Source organism: Temnothorax americanus, unplaced genomic scaffold (assembly GCF_048541705.1).
Source record: "Temnothorax americanus isolate GAGA-0224 unplaced genomic scaffold, ASM4854170v1 Scaffold5, whole genome shotgun sequence".
Classification (NCBI taxonomy): Eukaryota; Metazoa; Arthropoda; class Insecta; order Hymenoptera; family Formicidae; genus Temnothorax; species Temnothorax americanus.
This window is the reverse complement of record NW_027509657.1, coordinates 3,068,877-3,084,056: the sequence shown is the minus strand read 5'-3', so window position 1 is coordinate 3,084,056 and position 15,180 is coordinate 3,068,877. Positions and strand designations below refer to the sequence as shown.

The window sequence follows — 15,180 nt, the reverse complement described above, 5'->3', positions numbered from 1 at the left end:
ACTTTCTTTCTCTTAGTACCTGGGACACATTTAAAATAATCAACTTTAAAAATCGAAACACGATAACATTTTTTAATAGTTATTTTTTTTAAATCAATAAATACGAACTTCTTTGATTACATTGAAAATTAGTATTAGTCCTTGTCCAAAAAAATTGATTAAAAGTAAAACGTTTATTTATATTTTGTTCAAAGCTGTCGATTGCTTGATAATTTTTACTAATTTTACTATATGAAATAATATATTATAATTTTAATTATTCAGTCACAAACTATATATTTTATAAAATTTTGGTTTTATTCCTTTTCTTTTTAATATTTAAAAAACTCTTAATAAGCATTGATATTAAATGAGAAAATTGCGAATATGGCTGTTCATTTTTTGCGGTACTGTTTTTGATTAAACTTAAGCATGTTTGTCATGTATTATCGAGAGGATCCACGGCGTCTCTACTTAGAGACGCCTCCTTTGATACTTTCGTGAGCACGTCAGATAAGATCTTGGAAAAGTCGAGTATGATGATTAGAAGGCGACCTCTCTTCGTTTTGCGAGTCGAAATTTCTTACGCAAACCTTCATCTCCAAATAGATGCGCTCTTACCTTTCTCTCTCTTTCTCTCTCTCTTTTCCCTCTCCCTTTCTCTTTCTCTTTCTCTCAATTTATCTTTCTATCCAATTCGTCTCTCTGTTGTCTTGTAAAAATTATATGAAAACGACACACGCCTAATCTGATGCAACCGTATAAAATATTGACTTAAATCCATACACTTATATGAATCTTTTTATAATATTTTTATTGCTTTTCACATACAACTTTAATTATATTGTAACATTAAAAATATGCAATATTTACTCTTTCTCTTCGTATAAGTAAGTAAAATAAAAATAATTTTACTTATTTTTTCTTCTATTGTCCCGAGAACCCCGAATATACGACGATACTATTGGATGAAAGGTAAAAAATAGATAAAATCGTTTGAGTACCTCATTCCAGAATATTTTTTTCAAGAGAATATTTATTATTGCAAGCTTTTCGAAAGTGCTACATGCAGAGGACGGTAAATCAAATAAAGGTTGAATCAGCTTACACTTAAAGTAGTACGCTGATTATAGTCGTATATAGTTTTGATGATTATATTAATGATTAATATGTAGCGTTATACTTAAAGTTAATAAGTAATTTAACATTGAGTAATAAATATTCGCTGATAAAATAAATAATGATAGATATATTTGTTGACGCTGACGAAAAGGCAAAAATTATTTAAACGCTTTAAGTATCAGGTCACGGGATCAATACTTAGCGTACAATATCTTTAAAATAGAACGTCTCCATTATCCAGAAAATAAATTAATACTCGCGATTGTACAGATTCATGCGGATTGATGTACGGTGCCGCAAGCCAAATGAAGCGTGGTAAAAGCAAATAATGCTTTTCTGCACTCCCACATTTCGCAAGATTAAGAGTTACAGCTGCGTCTGTTTTTCGCTGCATCGGAGTTTCCGGTGAGGGCGAAAGGATGGACGATCGACGCGGGATAATCGACACCATCGCCTTCCACCGACTGACTCGACTGGATCCCGCGCGAACCGGGAGAGTGCACCAAATCGGTAGTAATTTAACGCGGTCCGACGAATGGCCATTGATTTGCGAGGCATCAAACTTCGCGAAAGTTAGCCGCGCCAGTATCGAGGGGGGGGGGCACGGTTTTGTACCCGTCCCAGTACCTCGGTTTGTTCTTAGACTGCAGTTACCGGATTCGATTTAACTTCTCCTTCGAGCAAGCGACATAACGGGCAAAGAGAGAAAAGGAGAGAAGGATGAAGGATGAAGAGAAAGCCGAGCGGGGAAAAAGGATGCCAATAGCAATTTGCCAATATCGAAAGTGTTTGTCGATAATCTGTTGCTCGGCAGTCGCTGCTAGTTACTGATCATTCCCTATCTCTGTCGAATTTTCTATTTCCATCTCTCAGTCACGCGCGCACACACACACACACACACACACTCTCTCTCTCTCTCTCTCTCTCCATTTTCTTTACAGAGAAAGAAAAAAGATAGTGAATTGTGTGCGATAAAAGGTCTAAACTAATTTTAGATCGATTTTTCTTTAAAAGTTATTTGAACAGGTATTACTTTTTTCTTGAATTTTTTCGTATTTTTAATGTTACGTATGGTTTTATCATATAATTAATCAATGTAGTCATAAATTAATAATGTCTAAATAACGCATTATAGGTTTAATTCGAGATGTAGATAAATACAAAATATAATCTTGAGAATTTTTTGACAATTTGGTTAACAAAAAATCGACGTCATATGTATTTGTCGAAGAATCTGTTATTAAAATTAAACTTTATCTTCTTATATTTTACAATATGATAAGTTTACTTATGGTTTGCACGTTTTAGATCCGCATATATATAATATCATTTTATCCTATCTTTGTACTTTACACTCGCTAGCAAAAGCAACGAGATAATTGCGTTCGACATCGAATTTTTATTCGATTACGCGTAACCGCGCACATAGTGAAATATTCGATTGCCAATGCGGTTGGTCCCTCACCGATAATTATGACGTCGTTATCAATATGCGATTACGCGATTTTATCGGTCTTCTATCAGCTCTCGTAACAACGTTCGTATGCCGTAGTAATTATTTTCTCGACGGTCATTGCTACAATCTTTCGCATTGCAATTGTGAAATTCTACTGTTCCTTCGTCACTTCTAAAAATATCGCGATTTCTTTCTTCCGTACGCTTTTATCGTATCTTATATTAGCGCCACGCGATGCATGAATTGTGAAATTTTAACAACAGTCTGCCCATTCGGATATATTCCTTTCAATCTTTTTATTATCAACGGAATAATCAAACTTCTTTATTGCGTCATAATTTTTTTCAAATTATTTATATTTCCTAAATATAAGGGAATTTTCAAGATAATGGTTCAAACATCAATAATTTCATTTCATAGCTCACTTGAGTTATCAGCAGAAAATGTCTGAAATTTATATGAAACGTTAACCTCACTATTTTCTCGAAACAATCTTTCGTAAAGCTGAAATCGTTGTTGCATCGAGTACTTCAATTGCTGATTACGATTCATTCCTTTTATACATATTATTCTTCCAACTTATACCTTTTTTTTCTCAATGCATATAGAAAAGTCCATTCTACGGCGTGTAAAATTCTCTCCCCTCATCGAATTTCTTCATAGTCTTCGCAGCCACGTTTATTTATCGTGCGTCAAGCACGATGTACGTCAAGTACAAGGCACTCAATGCCGACCTCGTTCCCGACTGCGCGACGACAATGTATGTAAATCGTATGTTCGCGATTTTGATTTTTCGCACAGACGCCGATCAATTGATTCTCGAACGAACCAGCCCGATTATCTCCTTCGGTGAATCACGTTGTCGCACGTTGCGCTCGTAGCGCATACATGTCTAGCTGTAACTTTCTGGAAATTTCTGTGAGCGATTCACTGCGGATGTTACCGGAGATTGAGAGCGAACCGAGGTTGGGGGAGTAGTTCCGAGTGCGTGTCTCAATTAATGACGAGAACTAAAAGCCTCGCTAAACGAGAGAGTCATCCTGCTGTATGGACTTTCCAACGAGAGCTGGAACTGGTTGTTGCAGCTTTTTGTCAAATTTTTATGGCCCATCTTCTTATTTCACATTTCTCTAAGAAAGCCATGCAATTTCTTATCTGTGTACATTCAGCTATTTGAAAGGTTACGGATTAATATAGAAATCAAAAAAGAATCTCTTAACTTTATCAAAAGACACGGTAGTGTCTCGTGCCAAGTACACGCGGAGCGAGACCGACCATGACTTTTACGCGACGCGACGGGTTGCGCCGAGATGTTGAGATCTCGATAACGAGTGATAGTCTTTTACTTGATGAATTTAAAATTAATTTTTTTCAGAAATATTTCCGTGAATGCCGTTATATTTGACGTGCTAATATTCAATATTGAATAAGTTGGTAATTAAACGCGAAATGAGATCGAGAAAGTAAAATTTACTCAATCTGAACGAAAAGTAAATTTGCTATCTAATTACAGTCTGAGATAGCATGCATATGTCAAAGATTGTTTCAAAAATGTTATTTTAATAGCAATACGTCTTTCGTTCTCCTCATTTCATCAAAGTTAAAGAAATTTAACATTGAAAGTTTTCCGTGGTACTATAGACACGTTTATTAAAAAAGTTTACCTAAATCCAGGATGTTTTATTTCATTTCTTCGACTTCAAGGATTCGTCTCTCAAAATGAAAGGAAACGGAATTATTGTTATTCGAATTAAACAATGTTCTCATTTGCAGTTTGAATGAACGGGAAATACATCGTTCGTCAATAAAAAAAAAAAAAAAAACGTAAAAGCTCGTCTTTCACTATACTCGCGCTCCCGAGGACATCTCCCTTCCTCAATGGAGACACTTACGGGGCTCCGAACATGCATCATACCATTTTTATTCGTGTTTCACCCGCGAGGAGAATCTTGAGAGAGAAGAAAGGTATATCTTACGTATCCCCAAGCATCTTCCCGATACTTTTAGAACAAGTCAACGGAAAACGTGCTCTTCCTTGTTCGCCTTACGTGTTTCACGAAATGTCCTCGAGTAGAATCGAATCTCTGTGCCGGGACACGTTCGCCCGATGTGTCATTCGTTCGCCGTTGCTGTTAGTGAAAGAACCCCTTCTTCCCCCCGTCGCAGTCCCATTTTCACGTTATAAGCGAAGGTATATTTCTAAGGGAGCGCAGTATCGCGCGCGCGCTGATCATTTTGCACACAGGATGTCGGGGAGTGGCACAATGCTCTCTCTTATGTTCATTTCGATCAATATAGATTAACTTTAATCTTAGTTTAACTCTCTTTTCACCTTTTCCTAACCCTTAAAATTAGAAAAGGATAAGAAGAGTAAGTTAAACCGGATTAACTTTACTTACTCTAGAGATTAAAGTTCCTCTACATTGGTAGAAATGGTCATTAGTCTTATGGATTTCCCGCGATTCAATCAGTCTTATACTTTTGAGATATCCAAAATTAAAGATAGCGTGTTCTTTTTCTATATTTTCTATATCTGTCACATTATTGTTTTGACGATTCAGTACTTATACAACGCAGAGTCAAAATGCGAACACATTAACTACATATGTTGTCGATGAAACTTTGAATTGCTGTTTCCCTGTTTAACCGCAACATGCTCCTAATTTATTGTTTAAGTTCCAGTATCAAATATATATTCCTAACCGAGTCGTCATTATCCAAAGTTTTGTTAAAATAAAATTCAAATTATTTGATACATTTGATTCTATCATTTTCGAAGCTTGATTTGTCGAAATTACTTAACGCTTAGTGGAAGAAATACAATTTTTTTTATTTGATTAGATATGGCTGTTGACTAGATATAGCTATTTTAAGAAAATTCAGAACCTTTTTAATTCTTCGAAACATGTACACAGAACTTTTGAAGGATGAGATAATTTCTATAAGTCAATACTAATTATCTCATTTTTCCGATGTTCCACAGCTATTTCGAGAATTCTAATTCTGTTTGTTTCATAAAGAAAAACACATAAAGAAAAGAGATACGAGTTTACAAATTGGGTCACTCACCATTTCAAAGATTCGAGAAAATACGTATAACAATTGTCATAAACTGCTACGTAAAGTTCGTTTCGACCGCCAAGAGTTGCACAGGACAGACGGTCGGGCGTATTCGCGCAAAACGGAACCGGCTTTATTCCGACAAAACTCACGCCTTTCTTCGCTACATCGCAGGAACTTGCCCGATCAAGGAAATATCTATTGAACTTATTGATTGTAAACGTGCAACTGGTACTTATACGATAAAGATCTACTTTGCGGATTATCCGTAAAATGTGCGCCTCGAATTCTTACCTCAAAGCTCGCTCCGCTTATCTTCCGCGCGTATATATTTTTTCACGTATTGAAAAGATATCACTCTTTTCGAATTCTCGGTTGTCGAATAAAGAGTTAGAATATTTTCTATTAGCCGTAATTAACGAGGCACATTTGAAATAAATAATTTAATTAACGTTTGAATAATTTGAAACATATAAAAAAGGTATATAACTTTTTTAAATATTAATCGATAGAATTTTCAACAAAACATATTTTATTTCTAAATTTCCGTTATTCTTTCAAAATTATCACAATTTTTTGCAAAATAATTTATCCTCGAAATCAAGGGAGCTAGATATTCAAGTATCGAGTTTCTAATATACCTTTCCTTATATATATAGGTATGAATAAAAATGTACATATTAATGATAAAGTATCGATGGACCAGCATTTAATACGCTCTTTCAACATTGATCGAGATTGAAAAGCTTCGCGGTAGAAACGCAATGCGGTCGTGACAATAGGACAAAAGCCCCCACGTTAAAGCGGACATAGTGATTACAGAAGGTCGCACGCGGGACAATGGGCCGTCCCAAAGTCGATGCAACGTCGAATCCAATCGGTAGAATGATCGCATGTATTCGCGTATAGTTGGCTGCTTTTGGGCTATGTCCGCGAGTAATTCGATATTCGGCAAAGCGTCGCCGATCGACCGTGAGCCTTGGTCGCGTCGCGCCTTGTCGATCGATCGGTCAGCGATCGCGGATGCTTCGCGCTTCGCGGGACAATACCGGGAATTTCGATTACGATTTCGACCGACTCGCACGTGCGCAGATATATCAAACGCACTTTAACTGTCATCCGCGCAAACATTCCGGTTTATAATATAATCGGATCTGTACGCGTCGATTCGAAAGCGGAAGAATCGCACGAGGTATATATTATCGTAGACCGTAAAGTGACGGAAAAAAGTCGGATATGATACTATTAATACGAGGCATTAGGTATTCAGTTGACATTTTTAGATATTCATCAGATAGAGATAACGCCACAATATCGTGTAATGTTTTCTCAACATTTATTAATATTTCTATTAACATTGCATAAAAACATCAATTAATGTTGTACAGAAACGTTTTATACGAACGTTGCTATATATAAATTATATAGTGCAGTGACATTATTATTTACAAAGATAACAACATTCAGTTAAATAATAAACATAACGCAATACATATAGAAGATGCGTTAAAACATACTATTTTAAAATATTTTTATTATTTTTAAATTTTTTTTAATGGAGAGTATTGATATATGTTATATAAATACACATGAAATATATATTATATAAATAAACTTTTACTGCATTACATATTTTTTAAATAAAATAATACAGCAAGTAACATAATATAAGTAGGTTAGAAAGATACTTTATTACCCCAAAGGGGTTTAAAAGGGCGTTTTGTAAGGACGTACCCAACCCTGTACGCATAATATAATATAAGTAATGTAATACAAGTATAATATAACTTAAATACCTTTCTATTTAATTATAAAATATTTATTTTTTTTGTTACTAATTTTACATAACCATTTGTTTCTATATTAAATATGTAATAAAAGATTTTAAATTAACAATATTAACGGATACATACAAAAATTTATAGATGAATACACCTAATAGAATAAATTTTCTATTTTAAACGAGAGCTAGTAGAACAAAAATTCTGCTAATATATTGACAAAAAAAGAGCAACATTTTTATTATATTCAAAAATAATTGCTGAATCGCTCGAAACAATTTGTAACTATAATGCGAAGCTAGGTTGGAAAGAACGATATTAATCTTGTCGGAGTAAATACAAGAAATTGGCACGATGAAAAATAAATATCGGACATAAAACTAAATCTACCCGACATAAATCACGTGCGTTCATTTGTTATCCGTACCCATTTGACTTTTACATCAATGATGCCCAATTATATCGTATACCGTACCTATTTTATTAGTCGAAAAAATGTTACGACTCTGTGTGGCAGCTATACCTTTTATAACTGTATCCTATAATGCAGAAATGCTAATACTAATCGACTAGACAAATCTATTTTAACTGTCCCAGATATCTCCGTACAAACGAAATAAATTGAAATGTCAATAATCGTGTGCGTTATCTGTACGTACATAAAAGAAAAACGCGGATCTTCGAGCTCAAAAAGGCGGCTATACACGACTTAAGCGTATATACGATGTAAAATCTCATTGCGTTTCCGCATACCTGGCTGTGCGGAATATAATTAAATCGCTTTCGTTTAAATCGGGGCAACGTGAGGGCGTTTTAATTAAAAGGCTCTCCAAGTTAAGAATTTAATGAAGTATCGCCAAGGAGATCTGATGAGAAACGAAAGATCAACACGTAGTCTTTCCAATTGACCTAAGAACGTATCCAAATAACTACGCGTTGACGGGTCGCGGGATAATGTCATCGCCGCAGGACGGATCGTTTGAATTCGGTAGGGACGGTAGGGTCCGAGAGAGCGCGGGTTCCCGCGCGCGCGCTGGAAAGTGCAAAAAGTAGACGAACGCGTCGCTGCGGCGTTAATTACGGTGCGCGGGGCGCGCTTAAGTGTCGCCATTTAGCCCGGGATTAATCTGTCACGCGGCGAGCGTGAAAAACTATCCGTTTAAGAGGCCGACTCTCATGGAGGACCGTTTGATTGGCAGTGCTCGAGACAGACGGCGGGGCAGAAAGAGTGGAAACGAGCGGGAGCGGGAGCGAGAGCGAGAGGGAGACGGAGAAGAAGAGGCTAGAGTTCCTTTTGGTGCGAGGCGCTCCTTTTCGCGTCCCTCTCGCGCGCGCCTCGCACTTATAAAGCCCCTTCGCTCGCGCGCGTATATATTCGACTCGGAAGTGGCGCGAAAGAGAGGGAGCGAGAGACGAGAGAGGACGGGAAAGCGGAGGAAGACTTTATTTTCGGTAGTCCGATGACGTTCGCCAGCTCGCGCGAGCGAAGAGGAACGGCGGGCGTCCCGGCGCGCGGCGCGGAGGAAGAAGACGGCGAGAAGATGAAGACGACGTAAAAGAAGAAAAGAGGGAGAAGAACTCGAGAAAAGAAGAGACGAGGAGGAGGAGGAGGTGGAAGATGAAGAAGAAGAGAGCATCTCCGAACACAATTTAAAAGATGACGAACAGCCGTACACACAAGTAACGAGTACGACCGAATGCGAGAGATAAAGAGCGTCGCCTCTCTCTCTCTCTCTCTCTCTCTCTCGGGGAAGACAGCGAACGCAAGAGCGAGAGAGAGAAAAGATGTAGCGCGAGGGACAGAGAGAGAGAGATGGCGAAGGAACTCGCGAGAGAAAGAGAGAAAGAGAGCGCGAGAGACGGACCACGGGAGGATCACGCGTGCGGTTCCTTCGGTTGTTAGGTCGTTGTTATACAGGTTCTTAAAGGTCCCGTCGTCGCTCCGTCCGCCGCGTCGCTCCGTCTCACTCGCGCGCGGGCCGCGGTGCGCGCGCAAGCCTCGACCGGCGTCCGCCAGGCGCCGCTGGCGCTGTGGCCGGCCTCGGCCTGCGCGAGCGGGCCGCTCAGTCTAATTTGAACCGTCGCGCGCGCCCGACGCGGGGCCACCGACGTTCTCTCTCCCCTTCCTCCGGTCTCTCGCGGACACGCGTGACACGCGAGGCGCCCTCGTGTGTGTATGCCGCGTGCGACAGCACACGCGACCCGATCACCCGTCGTCGACGATCCTGCACGGAGGCCGCGGCGCGCGACCATCTCCGCGCGTGAGGAAGCGGTTTCTCGCGCGCGCGCGCGAGAGAGAGAGGGAGATAGACGGAAAAAGAAGAGAGAAAGGATCAAGGAGGGGAAGAGAGAGAGAGAGAGAGAAAGAGAGAAAAAAAAATTTGCGAAAACGGAGCACGGGAAGAGCGTGATAGCGCGCGAGTGGCAACGGTTCCTAATTACTCGCACTCGTCTCTTTCCCTCGTCAACCTCCTCCCTCTTCGTTGTCACGCGGATCCGGCAAGGGTGGCCCCCATGTGCCGAAAAACGGTATCGTACGTGCGCAAGAGTGGTAAAGCGTCGGGCCGAGGAGTGTAGTGCGCGAGCGAGCGTGCGGGTGGCCGTACACGGTCGAGAGAGGAGCGGTCGTCTCGTGGGTATATTTAAATAGTGTCTCGGCTGATCAGAGAGGAAACCAACGCTCTCTTCATCGTCGTCGTCGCCACCGCCGTTGCCGTTTTCGTATTCCCGTTTTTGCCTCCGTTGTGAGAATCTTTCGTTTTGGCCACCGTGTCCCGCTCCCTCTCCCTCTCTTCTCTCTCTTTCTCTCTTTTTTTCTCTCTCTTTCTCACTTTTCCCGCCTCGGAACGCGACACCGAGTCTCGCGCGAGGGGTTGACGAGACGATCGCGGAATTCCGCACGACTCGATGTCGCTGACGGATCGGACGGTCGCGGGTGTTCCCTGCTGCGAGGTCGATCAGTTCCGTCTGCCTGCGAACGCGAGCGAGCACGTGGACTAGAGAGAGCGACTACTCGTCACTCCGGTTCGTCGACTGTCAAGATATCGGAGATCGTGAAAGAAGTCGGGGGGGGGGAGGGGTTTGCGACGTAAACGATCGACGAGGCCCCGATTCAAGTCGGAGCAGGATGATCGTGCCGATCGCGCGTCATAATGATCACGACCTATGAGAGATCCATGCTGGTTGTCGCGTCCGCGATCGTCGCAGCCGCCGGACGGGATCATCTGCGATAATACGATATCTTCCCGTGGAGAGAGTGGAAGACGCGAGGATAAGGAGAGAGAGAGAAGCGGCCGCATGGTGCGGCTCGCCACGGCTGCTCTCGCCAACCTTGAGGATGAGGAGAATAGTGTCGCGTAGGATGAAGAGGAATATGGAAGAAACCCCGACGTTCCGCTACCGGTGGTACAACACCTCGTGAGGGAATCCGAATCCGGCAGAGGTAAACGACGACAACCGATTGGCGAGCCATTTGGCGAGCGGGACGAGACACGAGACACCGTGAATCGAGTCGCCGCGGGTGACTAATCGCGAGGGGGGAAACAACGAGGAAGATCGCGGGGAATGGGAACTCGGTTAACATAGGACTCGCGAGAGTACTTGCATCGGCGCAAGGGGGCACGCTCCCCGAGGCTCGAGGAGGCGGAGGCGGAGGAGGAGGAGGAGGAGGAGGGGGGCGAGAAGCGCGTGCCACTGTGCGGAGTCGGGGTGACCGAGGTGTCGACCTCACTCCCGATCACATCAGTTAATCAGGTTGGATAATGTGGGCGCCTCTGCTTTTGGCCGGGTTCTTAAGCGGCTGGTGGGGCGCACTCGCGCTCGCTGCGGCACCCCCCGCCATTCGGGACACCCTCGGGAAAACGTCCCGGGCGACGACAAGCATCACCGAGGCGAGGCATTATCGTCCGCTGTCGATAAGCGTGGTGGACGAGGCCGAAGTTACGGGGAACCGCGAGTCGCGAGGAGGAATTCAGGCACACCCGTCGGGACCCTCGTCGTCCGAAATTCGTCCCGTTCGTCGCGACCTCGATTTGAGCTTGGTGAGTCTCGAAGAGGACCCCTTCAGAGATGGGGAACGATCGTCGGAGAGCGACGCGCGACAGATCGCGTATTACTTTACGACACGTGGCGCGACGTCGCCCGAGGTGGATCCTGGAACTCGGCGGATCGCGCCGGATCCCGAGGCCCGACCGGAGGATCTCGCGAAGGACACCGTTCCCGCCGTCGAGACGCCGGGGACGCGCGTACGCGGCGCCTTTCACCCGGAGATAAACGATTCCGGTCTGACTCGCGCGCCCCGTCACTCCTCGACGCAGGCACCCCTTGCGTATCCCCCGGCGATGGTCGTGTCGACACCGGCGGAGTCGTCGATGCAGCGGCCGCGGATCGCCAGATCGACGAAGCAGAGACCAAAGAACCGCACCAGGGCGGACTCGCCGCGCGAGCAGCGGCGCCGTTGCAGAAACAAGGACCGGGGCTGCCGCGGTCAGAATTGGTGTCCCGATGTCGACGTGGGCAATCGGGCCTACCTGGCGCCCACCGTGTTCGAGGGTAAGGCTCGCAGCATGTCCTCGCGGAGGAAGCCCGGCCTGAACTACGCGGTGACCTTCGAGGTGAAGCAGGTATACAAGAGCCAGCCGGGCTTTCAGCCGTTGCAGAAGAACGACAGCGTGCGGCTGCATTTCCGCGACAAATTGGTGCCTGGCAAGTCGACCGTGTGCAACAGCCACGAGGCCGGCAACAAGGGCAACAAGCAGCAACAGCGCGATAATCTGAGTGGTGTGGTGCGAGCCAATATTAAAAGGGGCAAAGTGTATCTAGTGTTTGTGAATCGCGTGGGACCCAGAAACTTCACGATCCTCGGCGAGCCGGTGATCCGAAACAAGAAGAACGAACAAGTCGTCCAAGCTGTCGTTCGACCGGATTACGGTGAGTCCTAAAAATTATGCGATCTATAATCCCTGATTAGTCGATCGGATGCGTGCTGATAGAAAATGTTCGAAAGTTCGACGTAAAAAAAAAGCAAGAGTACCATTTTGCTCCAAACTGCAGCTGATAATAATTAATAGTGTGTATATGGAGAATTTATTAAAATATTTATGACGAAATGAATATGAAACAGAATGTCTCGTACACAATTTCTTTACAAATGACTGAATATTGTTTAGAGAGAAATAAGTTTCTCTGAACTTTTTTATTGTGGCACTTGTTGCACTTTTTTACGTCTCTTTAAGTTCTTTATTACAACATTAATTTAACCAGACATCTTCTCTTAAAAGATAAAAAAGATGAAATTGCTAGAAATAAATTTACCGCGCATTATACTATGCTTGTGAACATAAATTGACGAATGTGTGTATTTAATTTATGCAAAACTTTTTATCGTGTCGTGCTACGTACTTCCTGTTGAAAATTTTTAATATTTTTTTGTAGTGTTAGGAGATAAAGACTTGCATATTTTTTGCTTATAATGAAAAAATGTGTTTGACTGTAATATAGGCTAATAACAAAGTCGGTCTCTTAAACTCGATTAATTTCAAATTTCGCTTTAAAATCATAATTAAAGGCTTTAATTACCTACTTAGTTTCGAAATACAGAAGCATGAATTATTAGCACGATTTTCGACAGCGAATATCGATCTGTAAAATACGCCAATAAATCCGTTGCATATTTGAGCACGTGAAAGAATTTAACATCTCTAAGGGCGTCGGGTCCGAATAAACAGGAGCATACCGCGTGATATCTCACTTGTTCCCGATAATTGTTCGTCGCAGAGCTACCGCTCCGATCGATTTGCGATGACTCGAGGGCACGATCGAGCTCGATATACTCTGCCCGATAGTTTTTTTAGTTGAAACGCGTCGCCGATGTAGAATTCTCGATCAATTTCGGAATATAGCGCGGCAATATTGTTAATATGGCGAGGGATGCTCCAACAGGCACGTGCGTACATATTTCCCTTTTGCAGACAGCTCGGCAATATGGCAGCTAACTTATGTAAACGCACGTGAATATTTTAATTCGCGCGTGATATAGCACGGATGTGCAGGCACATTTTACGTTTAAATTCAGTACTAAATTTTATTAATTTAGGGAACATGTTTTAATTGTTAATTAAAAGTATAAACTCTTACAAAAAAATTCTACGGAAATTTAGCAAAATTTATTTATTCGACTCTCAAATGTCATTTTTATTAGGTCAAAATAAATTTATAACCTTCGCGGTATTGCTGTAATACGGTTTAATTTCTTTTGGTGGTACGAGGTATCCGTGTTTTAAATCAATTGTCACATATATATATATATATATTCAACGTCGGAAACATTGGAAATTTACAGCAAGCAAGATTGAGATATTAAAGATTGAGATCAGAGAAATTATAACATACATCTTCGAATATCTTCAATCGTGATACTTTGATAACCTGACGTTTACATAATATAGTATCCAATAATATGAAATCGTTTTACAAAATTCATGTCTAATCTCTGTAAGATCGTAATGTTGTTACAAAGGCAGCTTCACGAGACCAGCGACGAAGAGTCGTTTTAAATTACACAACAAATATTTTTTTTCGCACTTCCGCGAATTTCAAGGACAGCGCAATCTTCCACGGAGTGTCCAAGCATTCGGATTATCTCGTTGTGACTACCTATACGACGCGCGACGCCTAGAGTAGAAGAGAGGCGCGAACGTCGGGACGCCGTGCGTCGCGCTTATATTTAACCCGCCACGTAAGTCCGCGAATCCGCGTCGCGTCGCCTCGTACCGAATCTCTCGTGCGCCGCCGAGATATACGTATATACCGCATCCTAGCGTTTCCCTCGCGTGCGGACGCTTCGTAATCGCCGATTAGCGATGCGCGACATCGCCCTCGCCGATCATCGCGTCGCGTTACGTCGCTCGCGTCTCGCGTCGGTGCTTAACGAGCGGTGAATTTTTGAAGGTGGTCCAATTTGCTGCCGGCGTCGGTTCAATGCGCTTCCACCTCTCCGCGCGATCTCGAGACCATTGGCTCCCACCTCATTTTGGTGGCTGCATGGATCGCTGCCGGATGACTCTACCGCTTGACGATTCGCGTGACGACCTTCCGCGGTCGATCTATCGCGCCGAACGTGACGAATGATGGAACAGGGTCATGTTCCCTCTCCGACAGTACACGCTCCATGAGATCTCTGTAAATGACACCGAGAGGAAATTTAATCGTGCACGTGTATTTCAGCTTTTGCTTATTATATTTACCTAAAGTTATTTCACTATAGGATTCTTAATTAAAGATCATTTTCAGCAACTAGAAATTAAGAATGGATATTTTGTTTAAAGTTTTTAAAATGTGATTTTCGATGAATTATAAACATCACCGTTATAATGTCTGAACTACTTTTTCATATTTTGTACAAATATCAAATTAATATAATTCGAATTTAACAAATTTTCTTAAACTGTGTGAATAAGCACGCTTTACCATGCGGCTAAAGGATCGAGATGAAAATGGATTAGTTCGTAAAAGGTTCTTTTCCACATTGAACGTTGAAAATTTCAATGTCTTGTAGAAATCGCCGGTGCAATTGAGACACGAGTAAGGAACGATCTGATTTGATTTACCTTAAACGCTCGGCGCGGAAAAGTAGAAAGCCGCCGGCGGTACGACAAATTCCGCGCGGGCATTGGAGGATGACGGGATCGGTGTCGCAGGCTTGCAAATTTTCTTCTTATCTTGAACTTCGTGACGGAACGTAAGCGGTAATCGTGAGCGCGCGCGTCGGTTCCACCTGTCCTT

At 42.5% G+C, this 15,180-nt stretch overlaps 2 protein-coding genes across 5 annotated transcripts in view; one reads left to right on the top strand and one right to left on the bottom strand.

The window, feature by feature from the left end:
- The window catches only part of LOC143904226 (uncharacterized), a 470,020-nt gene that overhangs the window by 114,528 nt on the left and 340,312 nt on the right, over positions 1 to 15,180 (bottom strand). The gene's annotated exons all lie outside the window — the stretch shown is intronic.
- Vn (membrane-bound neuregulin protein vein) overlaps positions 9,412 to 15,180 on the top strand; it is a 320,017-nt gene continuing 314,248 nt past the window's right edge. For 2 of the 3 annotated variants that reach the window (XR_013258870.1, XR_013258869.1), the window contains exon 1: positions 9,414 to 12,327. Coding sequence is in view for 1 of the 3 variants with exons in the window: in XM_077418665.1 (XP_077274791.1) it covers positions 11,160 to 12,327 (1,168 nt within the window). In the remaining 2 variants the exon portion in view is untranslated. Of the gene's footprint in view, positions 12,328 to 15,180 lie in introns of all 3 variants that reach the window. The other variant, XM_077418665.1, reaches the window with a different exon arrangement.